Genomic DNA, 20,521 nt, shown 5'->3' on the forward strand with positions numbered 1-20,521 from the left:
ATTTAAAATTTTAACTTGAATTTAAAATTCGAAAAAAAATTGAGTTGATTCAATTAATTCGATTCAATAACTTAAATTTTGAATTTTATTTGAGTCGAATCAAATTTTGCTTACCCCTACATTTGAGGGGTCTAGTAGTTCAATTATTGATTTTGGCTAAATTCGCTATTAATCTTTGTATTTTATGAAAGAAATTGATCATTCTTAATTCCTATACTTTTCAAATTTTAAAATTTTAATCTTCACCAAACAATAAATGTTAAATTTACTAAGTTAAGTTCTACTATTTCTAAAATCTAATGGGCTAAACATATTGTCATACGCGTAATGTTATGTCAGCTTATTATTTTCACATTTTACTTACTAAAAAAATCTAGTTATCGTTTGCTTCAAGGCTAAAATTTTAAAATTTCAGTCCACATATTAATAACTGTCGTTTGCATTCAAGGCTAAGATTTCAAATTTTGTTATACTCGTACTTTGTGTAACAACTCGATTTTTAGTGGTGTCAGAAATAGTGGTTTGAGGCCACCACATCCGGCAAGTAAGTTCGTAAATATTATTATTTAATATTTATGGGTCAAATATGATTTTAGAAAGATTTTTGAATTAGTAATTTGTGTTTTATGAAGATTTATTCGGTTAAGTGGTTTTAGAAAATGAGGTGCTCTATAAACTAAGCCGTAAATATTTTTATAAATATTTAAGGAGTGTCATTAGGGTGGTATTAAAGTTTCATTAAGAAATTTTAATGTTTTGATGGTTAATTAATTAAAAGGACTAAATTGCATAAAGGGTAAAAGTTAAATTTTAGATTAAGAAAAATAAAAGGGATCAAAGAAGAAATTATGCCATTGTTAAAAGTTGCGGCGGAATAAGTAGATATTTATTTAAAATCTAAGGTCAAAATATATTATAATATTATAATATATATACTTAAGAGTTAAAGTATATATATTATATATTATATTATATTATAAAACAAACAAATAGAAAATAAGGAAAAGAAACAAATTTGAAAAACGAAACAGAGAAGGAGAAAGGAGAAAGAAAAGAAAAAAAAAGGAGAATTGGGGTTTTGAGGTTCAAGCTTAATTTGATAAGTCAATTTAGTCCCTTTTCTTATAATTTTGATGTTTTGGAATCCTAGAACAAAATACTACTTGATTTAAATTGAAATTTTGAAAGTTAGTAAATTTTAGATGTTGTTCATGTTGAAGAAATTGAAGAATTAGGGATTAAATTGATAAAATTTCAAGTTAGAATAGAGAAATGGATTAAATTATAAAATAAATTATAGGTTTTGAATTAGTAGGGACTAAATTAAGAGAATTTCAAAATTAAGGATTTATGGTGAAATTAGAGAGTTAAATTAGTTTAAAGTGAGAATGGATTGAAAACATGAAATTAGTTTTGAGAAAAAAGTTAGTCTCGGTTTAGGGACAAAATTAGAATTTAGACAAATATTGAGTAAAAATTGAAATATTAAAAACAACCATTTTTAATAAATCTAAACCGTTTATTAAAAACAACCGTTTTACGAGGTGACTCGATCACACCTCATCAAAAAAGATTGGTGGCGACTCTCATTTTCGTTCTCATTTTCAAAATCCAAGTCGGCCCCGTTTTCACAAAAAATGGTGTCAACATCATGTATGATTTTTTATTTATTTATAAAAATATAAAAAAGATAAAAACAAAAACAAAAACCTCATAATAATGTAAATTACTATCTAAAATGATTTTTTTCACTGCTTCCTTATTGAAATTATATTAAGATAACTGGTGACATTAACTCAATTAAAGGTATAAACATTTGTATTAAATTAAAATTTATAGAGCATATTACAAATAGAATCAAAGTTTATATTTGAATTAATTACAACTTAATTAATAATTGTTTTATATAGATTTTTGTAAGTTGGTAAATTTGTGTAATATTTTAGTTATTTTTATTTAAACTATGTCATTTATTTTTCAGCTCAATTTATTTTTTATTTTATATAAACTATCATAATTATATAATATTAAATTTAAATTTATAAAAGGTTAGAAAATATCATTTAAAACAATTAAAATTATTTTTGTAAACTAATTATTTAAGAAATCTAGTGTTTAATAAATTGTGTGAGTGGGTTAGTTTGTGTTTTTATATAAAAATCTACTTCTTTCGTAATTTTTTCCACCCTTAAATTAAAAGAAAAATACATTTAAATACGTTTGAATTATGTTTTACTAAATTATTTATTTTAAGTTTCATACTTATAATAATTAATTTTAATGATAATCATTGATAGTTAAATTCTAATTTTAAAAATATTTAATTAATAATTAATTGTATGAAATAAATGATTAAATTGAAATACTTATATGAAAAATAAATGCTGCGCCTATCCCCAGAATAACCGCAAGACTTTTATCCTTAAGAGGCTTTCATTTGAGGTTGGGATTATTGATTTTGGTTAAATCCTGCTATTGGTTCTTGCATTTTATGATACTTGTAGATTTAATTATTATATTTTAATTTGATTATTCTTATTTTTATAATTTTTAAAACTTAAAATTACAGATCCCACCAAAAGATAATTGTTAAATTTATTAAGTTTTATTATTTCTAAAATCTAATGAATTAAACATATTATCACATTTTACTTACTAAAAAATCCAATTATCGTTTGCATCACGGTTAAAATTTTAAAATTTCAGTCTATATATTAATAACTGTCGTTTGCGCAAGGCTAAGATTTCAAAATTTGTTATACTCATACTTTGACAATGACATGTAGTAGAACATAAGACGACTTGCCAATGACTCTTCGTGGGGGACAGCCTACGAGCAACCCTCCGTTAGGTATCCTTTACAATGATCGTTCACGACGGACCCCCCACCCCGTGAGCCCTAACTGAGCTACTTTAGAAATGATTTGCTATGGATAATTTGTGGACACCATTGAGACACAACAATCTCGTATAACCTTAATAAGGAGAATGTCAAAGCAAGACCACAAAGTATCACATATGGCGACAATTGACTTATCACAGCCCTGCCACCTGACTAACCACATGAGCGGGCCTATCTTTTGTATTGTTGGCTACATGGCAGTACCAAACAAAATGACACCCTCTTATACACACCTCAAAGCATGAGAGCACAAGATCTAGTTCCTTCTTCCCCAGGAAAAACCTAAGTATTCTCCTTCCAACCTTCATTTTCTCCTTTGACCTCCCACTCTGGCTCTCCACTTGTCATAGTGAACCAACCATTCTGTCTCCAGCACCTTCTCCTCCTTATTACCTTGTTAAAATCTTGTATCAATAAAATTCAAAAAGTAATTGAGTTTAACCAAATGGATTTAACTTATACAGTCCGATGGGTCAAAACTAAAATTTCAAATTTTGAAAAATAAATAGACTAAAATTGACCAATTCGAAAAGAACAAAGATTAAATTCAATCAAATTAAAATATAGAAACTAAATTCACAATTTTACAATACAATAACTAAAAGTAAATTTTAACTTTGTTAATTATGATGCAAACCATATTCTAAAATTTCTAATATTGTAAATAAGATTTTCGTTTCATTATTATTATTTGTTAAATATAATTAGACTTGTACATGAGTCGGGCCGGCCTGAAATATTTAGAGACATTTGCTTGTTAAGTTGCATCTATCTTAGTGTTATTTAATCATACATATTTTTTAAAATTTATTTTCAATTTGTTGAGAAATGTTTATTTTAATGTTTTTAGTATTTTTGATGTATTATATATATTTTAAAATTATATAAAAATTAATATAGGCCGGCCGGGTTGGGCTCAAGTTTTAACATTTTTATTCAGGTCGGGCTTGGATAAAATTTTAAGCCTATTTTTGGGTCAGGACTAGGCCTAGCAAACGGGCTTAAATTTTTAGTTGAGCCCGACTCGGCCCATACACACCCCTAAATATAATATTCGATACTTCGGTTTTTTTTTAATTTGATACTAATCTCTTCTTTTATCAATTCAATATATAAATTTATAAATTATAAAAGGTTTAAATTAAAAATTTAAAGGAGTCATAGCCCCGGATCTCTTACTGGCTCGGCCACTGGGTACACTAAATAATAAATTTAGATGGCTAAAGTACAATAGAATTATTATACATGATATAAATCATATATGAAGCAAAATTAACACCCATCCTAAATCCAACATTTACTACTGTCACAATTATTATTTTTTATTGAAAATGCCAACAATCAACACGTAATATCTCCTCAAATATCATACCTATATCATTATAGTCTTGGTTTGGAACTGGCATTCTGTGACTGCTTCAAACACAATTCTATGTCGTACGGGATTGTCCAGCTGCAGCGGGTGTTTGGCGGCAGCTCCTACCGACCAGTGCTCTACACGGCTTCTTATCTCTTGATTTTTTGGATTGGGTTAGGGAAAATCTGACGATGTGAACAACTCTCATTTTACTAATGTCGAGTGCCCACCGGTTTTTGTGCTCGTTTTTCGGCGCTTATTTTCTTCTTGCAAAGTGTACAAGTCAAAGCACTCACTCCCCAAAACCTCATCCTTTTTCATTTTTCTTTCTTTTTATTTTTTTTTTATTTTTAAGGCTCCTTTGTCTCAAGCCTGGTGTTATAATTCACAAGGCATTTTAACATGGTTAAATTTTGTCATAAACCCACCTACTCTTTTAATATTTAGAATTTATTTTAAGATTTTAATCTCTATTTTTATATTTTAAAATTTAAGTTTTAACTGTTAAATTTTTATTAAATTTAAGTTAATTATAATATTATTTTTTAATTACATGACTACTAAGTGAGAGTTTTTTCTATTTCAAAACATCATACTAACAAATTTAACAAAAAAGAATTAAATTGTTTATAGTTGGATTTGAATTTTGAAAAGTAAAAGTACTAAATTTCCAGGAATAAAAGTTATACATTATTCTCATTTTGATATTCAAAAGATTTTTATTTATTAAAAATTATATAATATATATTAGATTATGGCATACTTACAATGTGAATAAAAATATATAATATATATTTATTAAATATTCGTAAAAAATAAATAAAACTTTGATTGAATTAATAGTAAAATTAAATGTTTAAAAATAAATTAAGCGTCAATTAAAATAGTAAAGGTTTAAGATTCAAATAATGACTTACGTCCAAATATCATCATGTATGATTTTTATTTATTTATAAAATACAAAAAAATTAAAAATAACCTATATAAAATAAATGATATTTTTTTGTCATTTTTGATTGAATTAATATCGAGTTAACTCATGACACTAACTCAATTAAGGGTTTAAATAAAACTATAAATAATTGTATCAATTAAAATTTATAGAATGAAAGTTTTCATATATTTTTATCTCAATTTATTTGAATTAATTACAAATTGTTTTATATAGAATTTTGTAAGTTCATAAATTTGTGTAATATTTTAGTTATTTTTATTTGAATAGGTTTATCTCTCATAATTATATAATTTTAAATTTAAATTTAAATTTATTTACTTAAAATATTAGAAGCATTATTTTTGTAAACTAATTGTATAAGAAATCTAGTGTTTAATAAATTATACGTGAGTGAGTGAGTTTGTTTTTTATTATTTTCAAAAGAAAAATATATTTAAGTACAGTTGAATTTATATTTTACCAGTAATAGTAGTTAAAATTCAATTGTTTTTTAAGTTTGAAAACTTGTAATAATTAATTTTGGTGATAATAGTTAATATAACTGTGAATTCTAACTTTAAAAATATTATTTATATGTTTAATTAATAATTAATCAATTTATACTCGTATTAAAGTTGAATCACGCGACGGTCCCTTTATTAACATATATGTTGCGGGAAGGCGTCCAAACATCAAATAAAATATATTATTGTTAATTATTAACAATTTATTTTATTTTCCAATGTAAGGAACTGGAATTTGCTATGCTTCTGTGGACTTTATTCTCTTTAATCCCTATAACCCCAAAACTTCTTTGAGCTTAATATTTAATTTCGACTTAATCGAATTTTGAATCTTATTTTATTATCTTATTTTGATTTGAAATTTTTTGAGTCGAGTCGAGTTGAGTGAGATGGAATTCGGATCGAATCGAACATATTTGTTCAAGTTAAATTAAAAAAATGACTTTGATAGGGATTTTAATTTGAGGGGTTTCAATGAACTAATGAAGAAGAAGAACGGAGGATTTAATTTAAATATTTTTAAAGGAGAAGAATGGATTTGAGGGTTTAATTTAAGGATTTTTGAAGAAAAAACATGAATTTAGGGGTTTCAATGAATGGATGATTTTATTCGGGGGAAAATGGCGGGATGGTTGGTTGGGGACAGACGGGCTTTGTTTGGGAAAATGGAGTAAAAGGGGTTTGAGATTGGGAAATGAGGTAAAAGGGATCGGGTTGATATAATATAAATTTAAATTTTTAAATAATATAGATTAATAGTCGGTTTATTTGAATTCAACATTTTAACTTGAATTCGAAATTCGAAAAAAAAATTGAGTTGATTCAATTAATTCGATTCGAATAATTTGAAATTTATTTTTATTTTTTTGAATCGAATCGAATTTTGCTTACCCCTACATTTGAGGAGTCTAGTAGTTCAATTATTGCTTACCCCTACATGTAGCGGAACATAAGACGACTTGTCATTGACCCTTCGTGGGGGACAACTTGCAAGCAACCCTCCGTTAGGTATCATTTGCAATGACTGTCCACCCAAGACTATTCATAATCAAAATCCCCCCATAAGCCCTAATTGAGCTACCTTAGAAATGATCTACTATGGACCATCAGTAGGGACTGTTGAGCCACAACAACCTTGTACAATCTTGGCAATGAGAATGTCAAAGCAAGATCACACAGTACCACATATGGCGACAACTGACCTTTTACGACACTACCACTTGACTTGGCTACATCGCACTACTAAACAAAATGACACTCTCTTATATACACCTCCACATGAGAGCACAAGATCTAGCTCCTTCTTCCCCAAGAAAAATCTAAGTGTTCTCCTTCTTGCCTTTATCTTCTCCCTTAACCTCCCACTTAAGACTCTTCGCCTATCAAAGGTGAACCAACCATTCTATCTCCATTAGCTTCTCTTTCTTATTACCTTTTTTTTGTTAAAATATTGTATCAACAAAATTCAAAAATAATTAAGTTTAACCAAACAGATTTAATTGATACAGTCTGGTGGGTTAAGACTAAAATTTTAAAATTTTAAAAATAAATAAACTAAAATTGACCGATTCAAAAAATACAAAAAATAAATTCAATCAAATTAAAGTATAAAAACTAAATTCGCAACTTTCACAATACAATAACTAATAGCAAAATTTAACTTTATTAAAAGGAAATGGTGGTTGGAAAAGGTTTTCTGTTGCAAACAATATTCTAAATTTCTAATATTGTAAATAAGATTTTCCTTTCATTATTATTTTTATTTAATATAATATTTGATGCTTAAATTGGTTTTAATATGATATTTATCTCTTTTTCGATCAATTTAATATTTAAATTTATCAACCGTTATATAAATCGACAAAAATAATCAATGTATAATCCATTGGTAGCAAATGGCATGAAATTCATTTTTTATTTTAAATGTTAAATTATCTTTAATTTTAATTATTTTTAATTTTAATTTAATATAATAAATTGTTTTTATTTTGGATTCTTAAATTTCTTCTCCGATATCTGTATCTATATATATATATTCCAAGTGGGTATGATTAACATTTATAAAATTATTATTTTTAAATCCCACAATAGACTCATAATTCTTACACCTAAATGTTGGTGCCTTATGATAGGGTACACTAGATAACAAATTTATATGGCTAAAGTACTAATATCACTTCTAAATCCAACATTTACTACTGTCACAACTATTATTTTCTAATAAAAATACCATTAATTAATACGCAATATTTCCTCAAAGATCACGGGATTGCCCAGCTGCAGCGGGTGTTTGGCGGCAGCTCCTACCTACCAGTGCTCTGCACAGGTTTTTCTCTATTGATTTTTTAGATTGGGTTAAGGAAAATCTGATGATGTTGAATAACTCTCATTTTATTGTTTTTGGGCTCGTTTTCTGGGGCTTATGGAAATATCAGAATGGGATGATATTTGGTACACATCATCCTTCGTTACAGTCTATTGCAAGACTAGGTATGAGCGTTCTTCGTCTGATGATTTTCCATCCTGTTGAAGGGCGGACCAAACTGATCTCGGAGCAATTTACAGACGACTTTTATGTGCTTGGGACACAGGCTTAAGATATATTGAAGTAGGGAGTGACAATCTTTCGGCTGTTACTCAGCTGAATTCCTGTGATGCCAGAACTATCATTGTGGCTTTGGTTAGGAGTACTTCCATGTCGATGCAAAGGAAGTGGGAAGTGAAGATAACACTTGCTTACAGGAAAGCTAATTTACTGGCAGACTTTATGGCTAGAAGTGCAGTGGATGGTAGAGGCACAAGGATGTGTTACGATGAACCACCACAAGGAGCCGGCGTTCTCTTGCTAGCTGATGCCCAAGAATGAAAATATTGATTAAAACTTTCAACTTTTAAATATAGTAATCTAAGTTGATTTAGGCTTTACTTAGTAGAATGTAAAAAATATTAGAATGACAGAAAATTAAAAGAGTAGAAAAATAGGAAGATGGAATATAAAATTTTTCTTTCCAAACTTTGTAAATAATTATACGCATAAAATAGTTACATACATAAGCTGAGTTAAAAGAAAACCAACTGAAGCTGGAGAAGGACAAAGCTGAGTTAAAAGAAAACCCACTCAAGCTAGCCAGGTTGCAGAAGAAACCACGGCTTGCGTAATTTGCTTTTCTGAAATACATTCTCAATGGTTTATTGAGGATGTTGATGAACTAAAGATACAGACAGTATGTGTTTGTGTGATGGTTTTGTGTTTGGATCTGAATGGTTTATTGGGATGTTTATGAACTGAAGATACAGACAGTATGCGTTTGTGTGATGGTTTTGTGTTTGGATCTCAATGGTTTATTGGGATATTTATGAACTGAAGATACAGACAGTATGTGTTTATTTGATGATTTAGTGTTTGAATCTCAATGGTCTAAGTGAGATTTTTTTTTATTTCGAAAACCTCGCACCAACAAATTTAACAAATAAAAAAATAAAAATGTTAGTAACTGGACTTGAATTATAAAATTTGAAAAGTAAAGCGACTAGATTCTTAGAAATAAAATTACATACTCGAAATTTAAGAGAGTTTGGACAACAATATTAGGTCCGAAAAATGGACTTAGATAAAAGATTATTTTGGTTTAAAATATGAGTCGAGCTCGGGCTTAAAAATTCATGGCTCAAGCCATTTTCTAATTTTCTAATATATTATATTATGTTATTTTTATATATTACGTAAATTATTATGGAAGATAAATATGTAGTAATATATATAATATTATAATGCAAACATTAACAAATGTTAAGATGGCTATATAAAATTTTAATAAATGGAAAACTATATAAATCTATTAAATATTAAAATAAAAATAATATAAATATTTTCCAAAAAAATTAGTTAATCATTTATAAATACGAGCTATTTCAAGAAAATTTTAAGTTTATATTTCGCATCAAGCAGACTTGAATAAACATAAAGTGTGTTGATACTACACTTAAGTCTGGAATAACTTAACTCATAGCATCTCTAAATACGAATGAGTTATACCTTATTCTCATTTTGATATTCAAAAGATTTTTTTAATTTAAGGTACTTAAATTATTATTTTATCTCTTTTATCTAAATATATATATATTATATCTAACAAAAACATGCCACATAGTATGTTTTTATTGGTTGATATTATTTTTTAATTGTGAAAAATAATAGTTTTCTGACCAAATATTTTAATATATATATATATACACACACTAAACTAGGAATTAAATTATATACCAATATGATATCATTTTACATTTTTTTATTGTAGGCATAAATAGTTATATTTACTTTTTAAAATAATTGCATTTATTGGTTTTTAAATGTTATAATTAAAATTTCATACATATATTAGATTATGATACATCGATTTATGCAAGTGAAAAAATTCTATAATATATATTTATTAAAAATTCATATAAAAAGCAAATGAAACTTTGGTTGAAACACTGTAAAATTAAATGTTTGAAAATAAATTAAGCATCAATTAAAATGATAAAAGTAAATGTTTAAGATTCAAATAATGTCTTAGGTTTAAATCTCACTATGTCTTCTGATTTTTTATTTATTTATAAAATATAAATGAAAAAAACCTCATAATAATATAAATTATTATATAAAATGAATAGTTTTTTTTCATTTCCGATTGAATTATCATCAAATTGACTCGTGACACTAAATTAAAGGTATAAACAATTGTATTGAATTAAAATTTATAGATCATATTACAAATAGAATCAAAGTTTATATTTTAATTAATTTATTTGAATTAGTTACAACTTAATTAATAATTGTTTTATATAGATTTCTAAGTTCATAAATTTGTGTAATATTTTAGTTATTTTTATTTGAACCATGTCATATACTTTTTTATCTCAATTTACTTTATATTTTATATAAACTATCATAATTATATAATTTTAATTTTAAATTTATTTACTAAAATATTAGAAAATATTATTTAATATAATTAAAATTATTTTTGTATTTATTTAAGAAATCTAGTGTTTAATAAATGATGTGAGTGGGTTAGTTTGTTTTTTTACACACAAAATCAAAAGAAAAAAATACGCTTGAATTATGTTTGATTAATTAAGTAAAATAATGGTCCAACTGATGGTATAGCCCCACGCAATCTGGTTTAAACAACTATCCCACGCAATTATCAAAAATTTGAACCATATTACCTATCAATAAAGTACTGAAATTTTAACCACAAATATCAACTGTAAAATATACCCAAAGTATCAAAACCACATGAGCTCTTATTACTCTCCTGATTCTAACACAAGCGCTCACACAAAAGCATACACTACTAGCAGTTCATCAACATCCTAATTAACCAATAAAAATTTATTGACCGCTATTACTTGAAGCAGCAATTACTCTAGCCGTTGTTTCTTCTTTAATTTGGCCAACTCTAGAATGGATTCTTGGATAGCTTCTTCCAATCTCTTTATCTTTGCTTGATTCTCCAATGTTTCAAGTAGCCATGAAAGTTCCAAACCAGTGACCTCCATGTCTTTCACCTTTACCAAAATATCATCAATCTCAGTTAGCTCAAGCTTACCAAGATTGCTTTCTAATTTCAAGTAAATTTCAGCGAGAGCATTCATAATGTTGCTTTGAAACACTCGATCTTTCAATTGAAACTGGTCAGCAAAGTGAGCATGGTTTTGAAATATTTTATTGAGCGCATCAGCATTGCGTTGATAAACCTCGTATCCTTTGATGACGGCAGCTGTGACATCAAAGGTAATTAAAGATCCTGTCTTTATATATTAATTCAAAGAAAAAATAAATTCATTAAATAGTAGCTTGCAGCCATTACTTGAAATCAAATTATCGAGCCAACTTTCCAAGGGCGAATCAGTCAGAAACTCTTCAATGTCTAATGAGTCTCCCAAAGCACCCATAGGGTTAGAAGATTCAGGATTCAAATGAGCTGGAGGAATCTATAAGCAAAAGAGAACCAGAAATTGGTCCAAAAATAAGCAGATAAAATTAAAAGCTTTGCAACATTATAACACAACAAATAAGGAGAAAAGTAAACAGCATTACGCATAGAATTAATAACTGACAGCTTTCCTACTCAGGATTTCTTTTTTGTGTGTTTCTACCTGATATTTCTTGTTTCGGTTTAGTTTCTTACCATAAATGTGGCATCAACTAGACAGTCCTGAAATAACTATTTGAAGTTTGAGTGTTCATGTCTTACGGTATAATATTAAAGTTTTGGATTCAAGCTGGTACATTAACTTGAATGCACAGTAGCAGGATAGCATTTTCTCTACAACTACATGTAACCAAGAGAATTAATGAAGAAATTAAACAAAAATGAATGGTGATGTATAGTTTGCAAAAGATAAAATAGACAGCTCATTAAAGGAATGACAAGTTCTACATACATGGCAGCAGGAATAAGTGAGAAGAGCTAAAAACTTAATTGGTCAACGAGGTGATCATGGGCCGGGCCGGGCCAGGTTTGGCCAGGGCCCAGACAAATTTTTAGGCCCATTTTCTAGACCCGGGCCCAACCCGGCCCAAAATATGGGCCTAAAAATCTGTCCAAGTCCAGCCAAAAAGAAAATTGCTGAGCCCGAGCCCAACCCCAACCCGGCCCGGCCCATATTAAATTTTACAACACCAAAAAAGTATATATTTAATATATATTTGATTAAAAATTATATTTGATTAAAAATATAAAATATATATTTAATATATAATTCGGTTCGGGCCCAGCCCGGGCCAAAAAAGTTTTGCCTAATGCCCGGCCCATTTTCTAAACGGGCCTCGTTTTTTGCCCAAACCCATATTTCGGGCCTATATTTTTACCCGAACCTTCCATTTTCGGGCGGGCCATCAGGCCGGGCCAGGTAACCCAACCCATGATCACCTCATCAACGTATTGTTATAACTGAATATTAAACTTCATCTTTGCATCATTCATTAAAATGATAGACAATAAGTTAGTGGACAATACATGCTTGCATTTTCAGGTCATAATTTGATCTGTGAAACTCAAAATTCAATCCTTACCATCTTTTGGTCGCTTTGCATTTTCAATGTTAATGTCTCTAGTCTTCCTCCCACATATGTTAGGGTAAAATTCACTTCCTCAGCTAGTGTCTCTTCATCAATCATCTACATTCGAAATATATAAAGATGAGTAGCAAAGTGAAACAGAGAACAGAACAATAGAGGCAGACAAGTTACTAAATGTTCGCCTCTTTAAGATTGTTCAAACAAATTACTAAGACAGAAATGTTATGGCAACGTTAATAAGTCTACTCCTTATTAACCTGATGATAAACTATTTAGCAGGACTCATGTTTGCTACAATTACAATTTTTTTTCCTCCAAAAGGGTTTTCATGATAAATGTAAAATCTAATACTCCATTGATTAAAAGAGGACATCCTAACACTCCTTTTGCTATATATAATCCCTGCATGTAAACTTCAAATCGTACAATAGACTCATAATTCCTACCTGTAAATGTTCATTTTGATAGGTATATTATATTTAAAAAAATATATTCCTAATTTGAAAATTTTAGTTACCTTCAGCATTTGGTTTTACTCTTGATCTAGTAAACAAAGAAAAGAAAACAATAAATGAGAAAAACTATATGTCGGTTGATAAAATTTGTAAACTAGTGATATTTAGAAAGTATCTACACAAACCATAAATTATCACATTCAAAGTCCAAGTTGGATCTCAAAGCTCTTACCTTTGAGCCATGAAAGTGGAGTGTACATTGTTCATCTTCTACTTGCACGAAATGTCCTTGAATAGAATTTATAGGGTCCAGAATGTCATGCATCTTTGCACAACAAGACTCGGACACTTTACTTAGCAGACCCGAGACCTTGCCAAAAGCCTTTGCCTCCGTCATTGATTGCGCCTTTTGGTCAGAAATGGCATTTGCCTGGATATGCAAAATATAAAGCTAATAATGATTGATGTAAAGGAAAAACATAACGAGAGAAAGGAAACAGAGTGACAAAGAAATCGGTATTGCCTGCGCAAGATCCTCTTGAAGGGATTGTATCTCCTCCTTTGACATGTATGCTGTTTGATCTAAAAATATAAAGAAAACAAACAAGAAATAATAAAATATTAATGTCGATGATTAATCAACACATAATATGTCTTCAAATATCATACCTAAGCCATTAATCTCATCTGTATAGTCTTGGTTTGGAACTAAAATTTCTGACTGGTTCAATACCGATTCGATCAATCGGAATGCCTCTTTTACTTTCGTATTTTGGTTGATACTCTCCTTCATCATCTTTTTCAGCATTTTCAATCCAAATTGCGGGTCTTCGAGTTGAGCAATCGCCTCTACTACTTTCATTACTTTTAACTCCCATGAGGTCTAAATAACAAATTTAAGAAAGATATGTACTAAGAATTTGCCTAAAACATGTGGTCTGCAAAATAAATTTAAATATATTAACAATTAAAATTTTCATACAGTAGAAAAGAAAACATTACCGCAGTTGAAATACTCTCATCACCCAATATAATACGTAACAGCTTTACCACTTCAGTCCAGCAACTCTGCATATAGAGTTGAAAACAACTCAACCATTAATAGGAAATAAAGAACTAAGTACCCTTCGTTCTGAGCTGAATTTTTTTACAGCTTTAGAAACGATTCAACCTCTTGCAATTCATTTTTGCTCTTCATATCTTCCAGCTGCATAAAGGCCTCTTGTATTTTCACTTTTTTATCGTCCCACCACCGCTGCATAATAAATTTAGAAGGGAATGTTACTTAAAAAATCATCAAAAACGAATTGTAATAATAAATTTAAATTTATAGAAAAGAATTTTTAAAAAAGTTAAAACTATAAAGCAGAGAGAAAACTTTACTATATTTGAAATACTGTCATCACCCAGTATCATACATAACATCTTGACCACTTCATCCCAGCAATCCTGCAAATGGAGGAGAAAAATAATTGCACAGGTAATCAATTATGAGAAAAGATGAAGCTTTTTCAAAAAAAAAAAAATTACATTCTTCCTTCCTCGATGATTAAAACTTCTTTGACATTTTGGTTGTTCATTGCCATTACCCTCCATGTATTCCTTCAAGCTAAAATATGGGAAGTGCACTTTGTAGACAAAAAAAAAAAAAAACCGAAAAATGATAAATTAGAGAAGAAAAAAAAAACTAAACATAAAAAAGAGAATAAGATCTAAATTAGAAACCGGAAGTTCAATTTGAAACTATAGCAAATCTACAACAAACTACATAAATCCTAATAAATTTAAAGTTAAATTTCAAAGAAGAAGAATATCCTCCTCACTTCTTTTCCATTTAAGCAAAGAGAACAAGAGCAAAGTGAGATTCGATTCCTTACCTTTTCAGAGAAAAAACTTTTCCTTGTTTAGCCTTACCCTTTAACATTTTAAGCCATTTTATAGAAGAAATTAATATATCCTTCGTTTTCCTTTTCTTTTTTTTTCCCTTTCTCGCCATGAATACTGTAGCTTCGCGCGACTGCTATAAGTCAAACCATACACTTCCCCATTCTCAAAACCTCATTCTTTTCTTTTCTTCTCTTTTTATTTTTAAGGCTCCCGGTGTTATGATTCACTAGGCATTTTATAATGGTTAAATTTTGTCATAATAAATCCACCTACTCTTTTAATATTTAGAATTTTCTCTTAACGATTTTATTTTTTATTTTTTTAATTTCAAAATTCAAGTTTTTTAATTTAAAATATCACATAACAAATTTAATAAAAAATTAAATTACTAATAGTTGGACTTGAATTTAATAAAACATACCACGTAGTATGTTTTATTTGATTAATGTTATTTTTTAATTGTGAAAAATTAATAGTTTTATGAGCAAATCTCTTTTAGAATATATATATATACTAAACTAGGAATTAAATTATATGCGGTATAATATCATTTTATATTTATTTATTGTAGACGTAATTAGCTATATTTATTTTTCAATATAATTGTATTTATTTGTTTTTAAATGCTACAGTTAAATAATAATTAAAATTTCATATATCTATTAGATTATGGCAAATTCACGATGTAAGTGAAAATTTTATATAAATATATATTGATTAAATATTTATATAAAAATAAATGAAACTTTGGTTAAAACGGTAATGTTAAATGTTTAAAATAAATTAAGCTCAATTAAAATGGTAAAATAAATGTTTAAGATTCAAATCTTATCATGTATGATTTTTATTTATTTATAAAAATACAAAAGATAAAAATTTAAAAAAACCAACAAAAACCTCATAATAATATAAATTACTATATAAAATGAATGGTTTTTTTGTCGCTTCCTTATTGAATTTATATTAAGATAACTCGTGACACTAACTCAATTAAAGGTATAAACAATTGTATCAATTAAAATTTATAGATCATATTAGAAATAGAATCAAAGTTTATATTTGAATTAATTACAACTTAATTAATAGTTGTTTTATATAGATTTTTGTAAGTTGATAAATTTGTGTAATATTTTAGTTATTTTTATTTGAACTATGTCATTTATTTTTTCAGCTCAATTTATTTTATAGTTTATATAAACTATCATAATTATATAATATTAAATTTAAATTTATAAAATATTAGAAAATATTATTTAAAGCAATTAAAATTATTTTTGTAAACTAATTATTTAAGAAATCTAGTGTTTAATAAATTATGTGAGTGGGTTAGTTTGTGTTTTTATATAAAAAATTAATTTTACTCATAATTATTTTCCACCCTTAAATCAAAAGAAAAATGCATTTAAATACGCTTGAATTATTTTTTATTGATAGTTAAATTCTAATTTTAAAAATATTTAATTAATAATTAATTGTATAAAATAAATGATGAAATTGAAGTACTTAGATGAACCGCGCATCAGTCCCTCCTTAAAATATATGCTGCGCGAATGGTTCAAATTCAAAGGCTATAAAGCATTATTAACTCGTGAGTAGTTACTAACCCCAAAATAACCACAAAACTTCTATCCTTAGAGGCTTTCATTTGAGGGGTTTAGTAGTTGGATTATTGATCTTGGTTAAATCCTGCTATTGGTTCTTGCATTTTATGATATTTGTAGATTTTAATTTGATTATTCTTAATTTTTATAATTTTTAAAATTTAAAATTACTGATCTCATCAAAAGATAATTGTTAAATTTATTAAGTTTTATTATTTCTAAAATCTAATGAATTAAACATATTATCATATGCGTAATGTTATGTTAGCTTATTATTTTCACATTTTACTTACTAAAAAATCCAGTTATCGTTTGCATCACGGTTAAAATTTTAAAATTTCAGTCCATATATTAACAACTGTCGTTTGCGTTAAGACTAATATTTCAAAATTTGTTATACCTTGACAATGACATGTAGTAGAACATAAGACGACACTTGCCAATGACTCTTCGTGGGGGACAGCCTACGAGCAACCCTCCGTTAGGTATCCTTTACAATGATCGTTCACGACGGACCCCCCACCCCATGAGCCCTAACTGAGCTACTTTAGAAATGATTTGCTATGGATCATCTGTGGACACCATTGAGACACAACAACCTCGTATAACCTTAATAAAGAGAATGTCAAAGCAAGACCACAATTGACTTATCACAGCCCTGCCACTTGAGTGACCACATGAGCAAGCCTATCTTTTGTATTGTTGGCTACATGGCAGTACCAAACAAAATGACACCCTCTTATACACACCTCAAAGCATGAGAGCACAAGATCTAGTTCCTTCTTCCCCAAGAAAAACCTAAGTACTCTCCTTCCAACCTTCATCTTCTCCCTTGACCTCCCACTCTGGCTCTCCGCTTGTCATAGGTGAACCAACCATTTTGTCTCCAGCACCTTCTCCTCCTTATTACCTTTTTAAAATCTTGTATCAATAAAATTCAAAAAGTAATTGAGTTTAACCAAATGGATTTAACTTATACAGTCCGATGGGTCAAAACTAAAATTTCAAATTTTAAAAAATAAATAGCCTAAAATTGACCAATTCAAAAAGTACAAAGATCAAATTCAATCAAATTAAAATATAGAAACTAAATTCACAATTTTTACAATATAATAACTAAAAGCAAATTTTAACTTTGTTAATTATGATGCAAACCATATTCTAAATTTTCTAATATTGTAAATAAGATTTTCGTTTCATTATTATTTGTTAAATATAATTAGACTTGTACATGGGTCGGGTTGGGCCCGAAATGTGGGAGGGTGTGGGCAAAAATATAAGTCCGAAAAATGAGTTTGGACAAAAAAATAAGGCCCGTTTAAAAAATGAGCCGGGCCTCGAGTAAGACATTTTTGCCCAGGCTCTGGCCCGGCCCAGCCCTAATTCACTAAAGGACAATTTTTTTTTAAAATATTATTTTCTTATTGTTTTCTCGCCATTTTGCTACCATTTTACTATTATGTTGCTACTATTTTATTGTCATTGTTTAGATATTGTATAAAACTTATTTTATTGTTAATTTTGTTATTATTTTAAAGACATTTGTTAATTTTATTATTATTTTAGAGACATTTGCTTGTTAAGTTGCATCTATCTTAGTGTTATTTAAGCATACATATTTTTTAAAATTTATTTTCAATTTGTTGAGAAATATTTATTTTAATGTTTTTAGTATTTTTGATGTATTATATATATATTTTAAAATTATATAAAAATTAATCTAGGTGGGCTGGGTTGGGCCCAGATTTTAACATTTTTATTTAGGTCGGGCTTAAATAAAATTTTAAGCCCATTTAGCAAACGAGCCTAAATTTTTTGTTGAGCCCGGCTCGGCCCATACACACCCCTAAATATAATATTTGATACTTTGATTTTTTTTTAATTTGATACTAATCTATTTTTTATCAATTTAATATATAAATTTATAAATTATAAAGAATTGAAATTAAAAATTTAAAGGGGTCATAGCCCCTGGATCTCTTACTGGCTCGGCCACTAGGTACACTAAATAACAAATTTAGATGGCTAAAGTACAATAGAATTATTATACATGATGATATAAATCATATATGAAGCAAAATTAACACCCATCAATCTTGCTTCAAACTTCAAATTTATATTACTTTTTATCTAAATCCAACATTTACTACTGTCACAATTATTATTTTTTATTGAAAATGCCAATAATCAACCCGTAATATCTCCATTATAGTCTTGGTTTGGAACTGGCATTCTCTGACTGCTTCAAACACAATTCTATGTCGTACGGGATTGTCCAGCTGCAGCGGGTGTTTGGCGGCAGCTCCTACCTACCAGTGCTCTACACAGCTTCTTATCTCTTGATTTTTTAGATTGGGTTAGGGAAAATCTGATGATGTTGAATAACGATCTCATTTTACTAATAACGTCGAGTGGCCAACTGTTTTTGGGCTCGTTTTTTGGCGCTTACGGAAATATCAGAATGGGATGATATTTGGTACACATCATCATTCGTTACAGTCTATTGCGAGTGTTAGTCTTTGATGGGCTAAATGTATTAAGGCTAGGTATGAGCTTTCTTCGTCTGATGATTTTCCAGCAATGGTGAGAGAGAGAGATGACGAAGGCGCTGTTGAAGGGTGGACCAAGTTAAATGTTGATACTGTGCAGTCAGGAGTGTTCCATCTGGTGTGGCAGTGGGCGGAGTTATTAGAGATTCCTCTGGCTCTTGGATTGTCAGTTTTAGGTAGAAGACTGGGATATGTTCTGTGATACAAGCTGATCTCTGGGACACAGGTTTGAAATTTCTAACTTCCTCCATGGATATAACATGTGTGTCGTAAAAAAAAAATGAATTTTATATGTCAAACAACTATTCCTTTGATCTCGTCTTCATGCAACTGAGAGCAAGGACAGTAATCTCCTTTCTGCAATACCAGGGAACAAAGTTGAACCATCATTGAGCACAAGGTTATCATAGAGATCCTTCATATTATTCACATTACATTTCATGATAGATTTTTAAGTGTTAATAGAAAAATAAATTAAATCCTAATTGAAAATTGTACATCTTAATAGAAAATTGACAAAAATATTAAAATTTTTAACATCTCAATTCAAATGTATTTTATGTTTATTTTTGAATTTTTATAAATATTTTATATTTTTAATTTTTTAATTTTTAAATTATTTTTGAGGTGACATATAAACAAATAATGTCATGTCAAGATAAAGTACACATGGACTACCACGCAATTTATAAACTAACATTGTTAAAATTTTAATGTTTTAAATAACATTTTCATTAAAAAAGTCAAATTAACAAAAAAATATAATTGAATATAAAAACAAAATAACGTTAAAGAATAATAAAAAATAGAGTTGATATGTGATGCATAATTTCATACATAGTCAACAATTTAATATTAATTCACATAACTTCAATTTTGATAATATATTTACTTGGTAGAGTATAAAAAAAATTAGAATGACGGAAAATTAAAAGAATAGAAAAATAGAAATATGGAATATAAATTTTTTTCTTTCCATCAGTTTGGCTATAAAAACTTTGTAAATAATTATACATATAAAATAATTACATACATAAACCAACGTTATTATAACCAAATTGAACTGACAATCGACTTGGATACCAGTTTGGAACAAGGTATTAGATCGACTGACCTGAGAGCTGGTTGAGTCGTCCGGCCGAACCGATTAAATAAACATTTGAATTGATTTTCTTTTAAAATTTTAAAATAATTTATAAAATTAAACCTAGAATATGGTTTTAATTTATAATGTTTTATA

The 20,521-nt window shown here is 28.2% G+C and overlaps 1 protein-coding gene across 1 annotated transcript; it reads right to left on the reverse strand.

Annotated features, from left to right (window-relative positions):
• Positions 1–10,906: 10,906 nt before the first annotated feature.
• Positions 10,907–15,345, reverse strand: LOC105789262 (uncharacterized). Its single transcript, XM_052627711.1, has 11 exons — positions 15,122–15,345; positions 14,775–14,872; positions 14,628–14,693; positions 14,416–14,499; positions 14,247–14,312; positions 13,914–14,127; positions 13,768–13,826; positions 13,477–13,674; positions 12,784–12,888; positions 11,576–11,699; positions 10,907–11,485 (listed from the first exon to the last, which is right to left on the reverse strand). Exons 2-11 carry the CDS (start codon positions 14,838–14,840, stop codon positions 11,127–11,129), a joined length of 1,341 nt encoding a protein of 446 aa, XP_052483671.1. The 5' UTR covers positions 14,841–14,872; positions 15,122–15,345; the 3' UTR covers positions 10,907–11,126.
• Between the last annotated feature and the right edge of the window lie 5,176 nt (positions 15,346–20,521).

Source organism: Gossypium raimondii, chromosome 2, assembly GCF_025698545.1.
Source record: "Gossypium raimondii isolate GPD5lz chromosome 2, ASM2569854v1, whole genome shotgun sequence".
Taxonomy (NCBI): domain Eukaryota; kingdom Viridiplantae; phylum Streptophyta; class Magnoliopsida; order Malvales; family Malvaceae; genus Gossypium; species Gossypium raimondii.

Coding starts and splice junctions, on each gene's coding strand:
- LOC105789262 (XM_052627711.1), bottom strand. CDS start 14,840: ATGGAGGGTAATGGCAATGAACAACCAAAATGTCAAAGAAGTTTTAAT. Junction 14,500..14,627: donor ATGACAGTATTTCAAATATA/GTAAAGTTTTCT, acceptor TTTATTATGCAG/CGGTGGTGGGACGATAAAAA. Junction 11,700..12,783: donor TGCAAAGCGACCAAAAGATG/GTAAGGATTGAA, acceptor TTTTGCTTATAG/ATTCCTCCAGCTCATTTGAA.